The following is a 10,014-nucleotide window of genomic DNA, read 5'->3' as shown; positions in this document are numbered from 1 at the left end:
CGGCACGGCTGGTAAGGCGTGTGAGCCAGTCTGGCAGCTCAGTCGTCGGAGGTTGGGGGAGAGGCGGGTCACAGGCCTTTACCTGTTTCACTGGTGGGTTGGGGATTTAGGGGCACGTCGCACTCTCTGATGCCCCGGCCCCCAGTTACCTGGCACGGAGACCAGCTTGGGTGCGCAGCAGCTGCGTTGTGACCTGCTCCGTGCCCTGGCTTTCCTCCCAGGTAACCCAGGGTGCAGATGAGCAGAGGAAGGTGGTTTGCTGCCTGCCCAGGTCTCATCCCAGTGTGTGTTCTAGTTACGATTGATGTGCAAAGCAATTTTAGGCAAAAAACAAAAAGGAAAGAACAGGCACAGTTTTCTAACAAGTAATGTCATTTAATGAATGATATACTCTAGAAAATAGAAACTACCCAGATGCTGGTTGGTTGGTGTGTTTGGGGTTGGGAGAAGGCCCTTGCTTGGTCACACAATGCCTTCTCTGGATTATTCGTCACCATTTATAGTTGCTGGAAACAAGGAAACATCTGTATATTGAAAGAGACACTAAGGGGGCAACTTTTTTCTAAAATGTGGGAAGGATACAGAATGCCTTCCCACCCTGTCTCATTGGGCAAGGGGCACGAAGGGCTCAGAGCTCACCAATATCTTTACAGATGATTCATACCTAAAAGGGATAGACTCAACCAACGGTACCTACCAGAGTTCAGTCCTCTAAAATCACTGGAGACTTCTCACTTCACAGAATATCCTGTGGGCTCTGGTGTTATTTCACTTCTTTCTGGGTGCTTTTCTGCACGTGTTGTGTCTGTTCCCTCAAGGTCTGGCCGCTAATTCCAGGGAATATGCTTTTTAAAATGTCACAGTACACCATGTACAGCTCTGGGTCTATTTTGGGCTTGGGCAGAGATTGGGAGTTGTAGGCCTGTTCAGTGACTGAGTGCTGTAGCAAGTAGACATCGCTGAAGAGCGCAGTTAGGATCTTGTGTGCAGCCTTTTAAGGGTCATCTTCAAACTGCACCATTGCCTTGAGCTCCATCAGGGTATACCCGTTGTAATGCTTGCTGTCTTCGGCCAGGGGCTGCACAGTCTCACCAATGTGTCTCACTTTCCACTTCAGGCATTTCAGTTCTTCTTTTACATCTTCTAGTTCTTTCTCCATGGCTTGGAATTCCTTCGTGGTTACAAATCTCCTGCCAAGGAAAGAAGTGGCAGACACAGTGTGGAGTTCAGAGGTTCAGAGGAGTGAAATCAACCCAGCTTGCCTGGAGTTGGACCACAAAGATCCTGAGGTTTGGGAAGGGAGGTACCAGCCACGTCACTGAATACCATCCCCTGCTCTTATCTGTCAGGATTCACGGTAATAGCAGAGTTTCTCTCTGCTAGTATAGGGAGAGATGTGCTTTCTCGTTTGGAAGGAAATGAGGCACCTTAAAACTGTGCCCTGTTGGAGGAGCTGAGGTGAACAGCCTGGCCCAGGGATGGTCTGTAATCAGGTCTGGAGAGCTAAATGAATGTACAGAAAATATGGTATTTTGCTTCTTGGATAAGGGTTTAGTGGGAGCACAGGGTAGTTACTGGAAAACAAACACTGGGAACATCTAAATTATAAAAGAGATTTAATTTTTTTTATGAGAGGCTCTTAATGACCCTATATCACGTTGAGTCATTCGAGGACTTAAACATGTGTATGGTCTGGATACATACCTTTCATGATCAGGATCTTCCAGATCTGATTCAAAACCCTTTCCTGTATTCTTTAATCCAGTTTTAGAATAGCCAGGAGACTGGGAACTATCTTCAGGAGTCATTGTTGCTGGAGGCCTTGTGCTTTTCCTGGTTGGGGGCAGTGTGTGATCTGATGCTGAAGCTTGTACGTTTTGTGCTGTGTGAGGACAAAAGGTATAGAAGGAAGTTGCATTGATCCCTGGACTGACTGCAGAGGAGTCAGAGTATTGCTGTGGCTTGGCTGAGCTGGGTGTTAGACTGAGCCTGGGGCTGGATGGGCAAGATGCTGGAATAGTCCTTGCTCCGAGTGGGCTGGAACACAATATTGCTAATTTTTTAACTCTTTGCTCAAATGGTTGAGGGTTTGGTGATTCTCCTGGGGCCAATCTAGCGATGGAGGCAATGTCCAGCAGGGTTTGATCCTGAACCATGGAGATCTGGCTGGTCGGTTCTGATGAAAGTGAAGAGCTGCTTGATGTGTTGCTGGAAGAGCTTGAAGTAGCAAATGGGGGTATTTTCTGAGCATTATGGTCACTCCTGTTCCTCTGCGTGCTAGTGACATTTAGAGCTGGGTGTTGTGAAGCCCTAAAGAAAGACAAACACACACTTTTTCCTCTGGACTGGGCTAAAGGCTCATAAGACAATTGTAGGACTATTTTGGGAAAATTTTAAGCCTGTCTCCCATAACTGCATTTCCCCATAGGCTGATTTGCTTTGTCTGTATAAAACCCTCTGCTTCTCATGGCAAAGAACAAAGTGTTTGAGAATAAAGCGCATAAACTCAGGACCAGTTCCTCCATGGTGCCAGCTAAGCATTTGTCAGCTATCATCAGTGTGATAATAGCTGGCACATCAGTGTTCCCCCTCCCAGGAATCATACAGCCCTGCGAGAACCAAGGATTTGGTGCTGAGGAAGGACAAGAAGGGAAGAAGGATGCTGGCATATTGACTGTGACAAATTCCAGTAAGGACACAAAAGGATAAAACCTGGCTTGCAGGTTGTCACAGCACCTGCCCTTGACCATCCCTCCAAAGTGTGAAGACCTGCCTTCACCTTGGGCCCACATGCTTTAGTCTCCTGGTAGCTCTGCATGGTTACCCACTGAATTAGGAGATGAATAAACAGGCAAGATAAAACCAGAAGGGCAGCACAGAATGACATCATTGTTCCTGTGGTGACATTATAGGACATTTCTTTTATACAAGTCGGTGTGGTAAGGACTTTTCTTTCCCCCTCTAAGCTGTAGACTGTGTAGAGGTCTGACCAGCAGTTTGAGGTGGCTTAGAAATTCCATTTGCATGGGATGTCAGACTACCCCTCCTGAATATTGTTTCCTCCACTTTTCTCCTGGTTGTTGCCAGGCAGGGGAGATCCTAATTTTTTTTTTTTTTTTTCTATGGCTAAATTTTACTTAGTTTGGCAAGACTGATGGCAAGAGAGGAAGATGTACTCCTGCAGACTGGAATTGTTCTGATGGATAGCAAATGCAGCTAGAAATGCCCTGACATAGAAGAGGAACACAAACATACCCACTGTGCAGATCATGATTCAGGATTTCTAACAGCCAAAGGACATGACAGACTTTTGTAGTAATATCAGTGACCAACTGAGTCTTCTTGTGCATCTGGTATATTCATATTTCTCTTGTGGAAGACAGCAGAAAATCCTGGTCTGGATGGTCTAGTGCATGAAGTCCTGTCCTGTTAGTACTGGTGGCTTGAATTAGCTACATACTCACTTCACCACTTCCCTGCACGTTTCTCAGTGTTGGATGCAACTGAGCTTCTAAAGAGCATGCCTCACGCTTATTGGGCTTCAATAGGGTTAATTAAGGCCTTTGCTAAATCACGGCATAATTATCAGGTTTAAATCAAATCTAGAGTTTTTATAATTGGAAAAGCAGACAGTAACAGAGCTAGTGCATAAAAACGGAGTTTAAAATGAGTTATATAAAAGGCAGGAGAGAAAGCAAAGACGCACACGCCAGAGGGACGCACTTCCCCAGAAGTGCCTTGCTTTCATAAACTGGCTGAACAGGGATGGAAGACAAGAATTGCCAACTAGACATAAGGAAAAACTTTTCCACCCCGAGGGTGTTCAAACACTGGGACAGAGGCCAAGAGAGGTATTGGGATCTCCATCCGTGCAGGTATTCAGAACTCAACTGGGCAAGGAACTAAAGAGCCTGATCCAGCCTGGTCTAATGGACGTGCTGTGAGCAAGGGACTGGAATAGAGACCTCTGGAGGCCCTGTCCACCGTGTTAGTCTTTGATTCAGTGATTCTGCCTAATTATGAAAATAACTTATTTCCCCCCACAGTTTCCTTTCCTCCTTTCACTTTTCTCTGCTCTGAGTCCCATCTCACCATCCTTCCCTACCACTGGAGCCTCTGGGCTGTCCCTTCCCATTCTGATGTTATAGTGCCTGTTGCAGGAGAGTCCCTCATAAAGAAAAAGGTTTTTAAAGGAAAACCAGTGTTACTTGCAGCCCTCTGGCTCAGATGGATTGCTACCCCCCTCTTTGTGTAAGTCAGAGTCAGTAGCTCAGACCTTTGGAAGAGTGGGCTGTGGGAGTGAGGGTAGCCTGGCGCTTGGCATCTTTGTTCTGTGACCTTTGTAAACAGACTTGCTGTTTCTCAGTCTCTCTAGGAAGGAAGGAATGATGGCTTGCAGCATGTGTGGTCATGCTGCGGAGGTGTTCAGAAAGTTGGAACTTGGCACAGGTGAAACTGGTGGTTCATTTCTCGCCAGAGAGACTCAGAAACCTGGTAAACTTGTGTGGATTTAGAGCCAGAGCTTCTGGGCGAAGGCGAGCATCCCCATGCCCTGGGGGGGCAGGTGGGGAGTGACCTGCCTGCTGGTTCATGGGCTGCTCTGGGACCAAGAGCGGGAGTGGAGAAGTGTGATCTTCTGGCACAGAGAACACAAAATTACCGGTTATTTAAGTCAGAGCTGAATGTCAGGCATGCCTTAATCTTCACTACAAAACCCCACATTCAGGAAATACTTTTTGCTATAGCAAAGCATAGGAAACTTACTCGGACAAGAGCAAGCCACATTTTAAGGCAACTAAAATAAAAATGCATGTTGCAACTTTTTTATTAAAAATATATGTATTTGTCCTCAAATATCTTACGTAAAACTAGCTGCACATTAAGTGAGCAAGAATCCCTACCTACATTCTGGGGGGAAAATGTAATTTGCACAGTAACTGAAAGGATATTTTGTTACATATACAATCTGAAATGCTTCATTTCATGTCTTTAGCAGTGTTGGACGGGGTTGGCTTTTCTGTGGTTTTATTTATCTATTTATTTATTTTGCATAAATCCAGGATTAGCTGTAGGAGATGGAGCATTTATTGAAAGATGCAATTTAAAAGACTGACAGAGAACAAGTTTCATAACTAATCTCACTGAAATTTATATAAGAAACGTTTCAAATTCACCTGTGCACTGGAGGAAACAAAAGAAGTATTATAAACTATCATTTTATTTTGCTTTCCTTTTCCATCCTTTAATTTTCACTGGCTGCAGTGTTAAACAGAGGACTGAATTTACTTTTATCAGCATGCTTATCTCAGAAGCAGAGGCGCTGGCTGCTTAAGAAGCAATCTGAAGCTTGTTAAAGTAAAATGTCAGCCTGGATTTTAACAGAGGCAAATGAGGACAGAACGGAGACCTATAACTCTGGAGTTTCCTAGTGGGCAAGGGTTTGCCTGAAGACAGGAATGCAATTCCCATGGCTTTCAGTATAGCAAGTCTGGATCTTAGATCTGTAACCATGGTGCTTTATCAGAGCGGATTTTTTTTCCACCTGTTTTATGTAGTGAATCACTATGAACTGAATAAATTACGGGAAGAATTGCAAGACCTGGAGTTGAAATCAATGCTGACATGAAATAAGAAGGTGATTGCAGCTGTCAGGTATCTCCACAAGGAGAAACCTTGACTCAACTTTGAGCGACACTTCAAATGCGTCAAGCCCTTGTTGTCTGCCTTCTTCCAGCCCTGTGCTGCTCAGCATATAAAGCATGTTCCCCGTTGTCAGAGTGACCTTGTCTGCCGTCTGTGCCTTGCCCTCTCCAGCTGAGTTTGTGCAATAGACTCTTTCTAGCACTGAATATGGAGACATTTGAAAGTTGCCTGCAAATCCAGTACCACTTCCCTTCTGTGGCACTTGCAACCAAGAGAAAACAGTGGATATTCTTTTTTTATGAATCATTTCCACCATGTGTTAAATCTAGAGTTCTTCTGATGATCTTGTTTGAATAGAAAAAAATGACACCATGCTTTACAGTGAAGCACTGAGGGGCTGGTTGCATAAATCTTACTGTAGACAGCCAGGGGTGGGAGGATGGCAGAAGAGCTGTGGGATGGACCCAGGGGAAATGCCTGCAGGGTGATGATATGAGAATAAAATTGGTTTTTTCAAGGCCTCCTCTTTGTCAGGTGACCCTCCTAAAATTCCCACACTTCCAAAACAGTGACTATATTATACTTTTTTAATGCTGAATTAATTTTGAATAGTCTTTCAGTTTTCTATGAGAAAAGCTGGTATCCTGGACCCAGGGTTTATCTGCCTCAAATAACAGCCCAGGCTTTTAGCCACAGACAGTAAGAATATGCCATTTCCTGCTCAGCTCTTGACTCTTCTGAGCTACCTGTCTCATCTTTGGGTTTGCCACCATACCTGTCCCTCCTTGTGCTTTGTGACATATCTCCCACCTCTCTCTTACCCCTTGTTCTACATATATCATCCATACCTCTCCCATCTGCCCTGTAGGTCCCAGGCACGTTGATCTAACCAGCGGGCTCATCATATGTATGCCCAGTGGTAGGAGGAGATGGGAGGATAATGTGGAAGTGGCATGGGCATACAGATGTCTGAAATCAGGTACAGTTGCTGTCTGGAGCCTAATAACAGTGAGCATTTCTTGATAATAAATAACTGTGCAGCAACAAAAAAAATCCTGATGTGAAATTTCTCCTTCTGTTGTTTTTATGTAGCAACTGTGCTCAGCTGGTGCACTGAGATCTCCAAGCCCTGCACATCTGAAAGAAAAAGTTGAGACCTCCAAGGTAAGAAAATGTCAGAAAATAGACTATTAAGAGTGTTTCGAGCTTTGCAGTGGAAATGCTAAATTTGGTATGAACAAAACATTACTGGGGATATTAGACATATAGGGGCCAACGCCATATGTTTGCACAGGAAGGCAGCTTGGTGGGATCAGAGGATGCCAATTTATAACCAGAGCTCCCTGATGCTGTTCTTAGCCCAGCTCAAGCAAGTTTAAACCCTGTTAAAGGAAAATTATAGCTTAGTGATGGACATTAAATGGTTTAATATAGAATTATCAAGACTGAATATTGCATTGTCCCAATCAAGACTCCTCTGGAATCAAGCTTCTGACGAAATGTATAGTTTAAGGCCACTTCCCAAAATGGATAGCTTAGTCTCACCAACAGAGGAGCTTGAGGAACTGTTGCCTCTCAACAAAGACCAGATGCCCTCTTTTGTCTTTGTGGAAGGACAGAAAAAAGCATGATGTCTGGAGGATGAGTGAATATTCCTTATATGCTGTTTGGTTCAAATTAGAACAGCCTCAGAGGATTTCTAAGTGAGGGCAGCTGACAAGTCCTCCAGGGAATTACGTGCTGGTTGAAGTGAGCAGCAGGAGTAACATCTGATGATACATCCTTGTGTGCTACTGGTATAGGACCACCTCTGTGTGTAGAGTTCAAAAAGAGCTGAAAATGATCTGCTGGCATTTACTCTGCTAGTGGAAGGCAGGTGATGAGTTGTCCAAGCAATGGCGAGGACTTGGTCTGTTCTAGGTGATGTGCCCTCTTCTGTCATACAAGCAGGCCCCTGGACAACCAAAGGGCCAGTGTAACTTCTGTGGCTGCTCTGTCTTTAGCAAAGCACTTCTCAGGTCATTGTCTTGCCATTAGCAATTCTCTGCTGGCCATGAACCCGCTGCATGGGTAATGCAACAAAGAAGAATGGGAGCGCATGAAGCTACAAACAGTGTTAAGGAGAATCCTGTGATCAGGTACAGGCCAGTTATGGCTTGATGGGGCTTGTTGCAGGAAGGAGACATTCCTTTGAAGGTTGTGAGGCTTTCTGCCATCCTGAGCAGCAATAACTAATGTTTTTTCCTCCCCAATAAGCATGAATAATGAAGATTCCGAAGCTTAAGTTGGATTCATAAGTAACCTGTGAACTGAGAGCAGAACTCCACTCATGTCACTTTATTAATATTGATCTGATTTCATTACAGTAGGTAACTGATGTGAAGCTGAAACTGATGTCATATTGAAGAATGGCCATTGTTGTTTAACCTGATACCAGACTTCTTGTTTGAAGTTTGCTTTTACAGCACTGTTAGTACACCTATGGAGGTAAGATATGTGTCCTTTGAGTTGAAGTACTGGGGCAGGACTGGGCACAGAACCAATAGAGCCTTGTTTCTATTCCTTGGAACACCTAATGTCAAGAATTGTTATTTGTTCTTTGAAACAAAGACCTTTGGACAGACTTCATAACATAATAAGTAAGTTTGGTCACTAGCCAGTAGCTTGGCAGGTAGGGAATTTTCTTGGGAAATATGACCCAGATCAATTTTGTACTAATAGATATTTTCAGGCCTGTGAAAATGAAGGATGTAGATCTGCCTGTGGAAAGGTCCATAACTGACATGACATTTTCAAGGAGCAGAAGTTACCAAGTGAGCTGATGACAAACCAAGCTGGAGAGCAGTGCTAGCACTAGCATGCCTGTGGGGAGACCACCTGCAGTGACAGGGGACTGGAGAGCTGTTCCAGCAGGTCTGATGAAGGATCAGAACCCTCAATTATTAGGGTTATAGACACCAAGCTTCCATGAAGATGTGGCCAGGATGTGCATCTCAACAAGAGAGAGGCAACAAAGTGCTTTGAGGTTTCCAAATTTTAATAGCGCAGAGTCAGTAAATCACTTTCCCAAGTCTCCCTCCTGCTGAATGAAGAATCACTTGCTTTCTTTGCAAGGAAATAGATGCATGAAACTGCACACATCTTTCCTGGAGAATAAAGGAAAAGAATAATATTCAGAGCAGTGTGGGAGCCATGCTCCAGTATTGCTCCATACATTGAACCACTGATTTCCATGGCTTAAAGTAAGAATTTTTGCAAACGCTGAATAAAAGCATAGCAATTTTCTGAGTAAATGCAAGAAATGGCATTAATTATACTAATGTTATTGTCTACCACAGCTGCTTTCAATCATTTTTATATTCAATAGCATGCATCATCATGAATTGGTGATAAATTTAGATAAAAAAGGTAGTGATAATGAAAGTTATACAGGTGTAAATTAGAGCATATTTTTAAACTACTATGAAGTCACAGCTTCTTGAGATAACATAAAATTATAGGATATGTGCACATCCGAAATTGAATTCTGGAAAATTTTGTACTGTTCATATGCTAGTTGGTTATTGTACGGGCAATGCTGTCTGGGAAAGTTGTAAACCTCTATTTCCATAGCTTCCTACTCCAAACATTAGTCTTAACCCCAAGGAGCCAGTGTGAGGATGGTACAATCCATTGTGTATCAGACATATTCAAGCCATTGTCACTTACTATTTGGGGAGCAGCTATGGAGGCACTGTAACCTCAGGTCCCCAGCCTCAGCCCTCTCCTCCTCAGTCCTGGAAAAGAGAATATAGAAGTAGCACCTTTAACAGAAATGAAGGCTTCTCCCAAATACACAGAAATGGAAGGGTCACAATCGATAAGAGTACAACATACCTGGGCTCCTCCATCTATAGCCAGCCAGGCCCATTACGGAGATCGCAATGGTCTCGGGAGGGACTTGGTTCCATTGGCTTTGCCCCTCTGGGGGGAAAGCTCACGTAAAGAGGCCATGGGGAATAGAAATGAGGGGCTCAGGGCTGCGTCTCCCACTCTTTCACTCTTCAGGATGAATCTATGCATCGGGGACTAACAGCATTGTACAGTACATGTGTGTTGGAAGTGGGTATGTTGCTAGTGCTACACCATTTAAGTGCCAGTCCGTGTAATTTTCCAGAAGGAACAGCTCTGCAGATAAACCTTCCTGTGTTGCAGAATAAAGTACAGAATAAATCCAAGGAAGAACATTATACTCATCCCTGTGTGCTAGTGAAGGGTGAATAGTCAGATTGGAAATTCTTACTGATGTCCACATGAAAAGATACTGACTCTGGAAATGGGAGGAATGGTAAGACAGCAGCTTAAAGCTGGTTGAGATATCTAGGTGACCAA

At 44.1% G+C, this 10,014-nt stretch overlaps 1 protein-coding gene across 3 annotated transcripts in view; it reads right to left on the bottom strand.

Moving 5' to 3' along the window:
* Positions 1-354: 354 nt before the first annotated feature.
* The window catches only part of GSG1L (GSG1 like), a 59,050-nt gene continuing 49,390 nt past the window's right edge, over positions 355-10,014 (bottom strand). For 2 of the 3 annotated variants that reach the window (XM_032983721.2, XM_032983722.2), the window contains 2 exons: positions 9,352-9,419; positions 8,663-8,789 (listed from right to left, as the gene is read on the bottom strand). In XM_032983721.2, the coding sequence (XP_032839612.2) occupies positions 8,680-8,789; positions 9,352-9,419 (178 nt within the window). In that variant the 3' untranslated portion in view covers positions 8,663-8,679. Of the gene's footprint in view, positions 1,191-1,704; positions 2,311-8,662; positions 8,790-9,351; positions 9,420-10,014 lie in introns of those variants that run through there. The other variant, XR_004405805.2, reaches the window with a different exon arrangement.

This window comes from Tyto alba, unplaced genomic scaffold (genome assembly GCF_018691265.1).
Source record: "Tyto alba isolate M040663 unplaced genomic scaffold, T.alba_DEE_v4.0 Super-Scaffold_28, whole genome shotgun sequence".
In the NCBI taxonomy this organism is placed as follows: domain Eukaryota; kingdom Metazoa; phylum Chordata; class Aves; order Strigiformes; family Tytonidae; genus Tyto; species Tyto alba.
The sequence above is the reverse complement of the archived record's forward strand: the minus strand, read 5'-3'. Positions and strand labels throughout refer to the sequence as shown.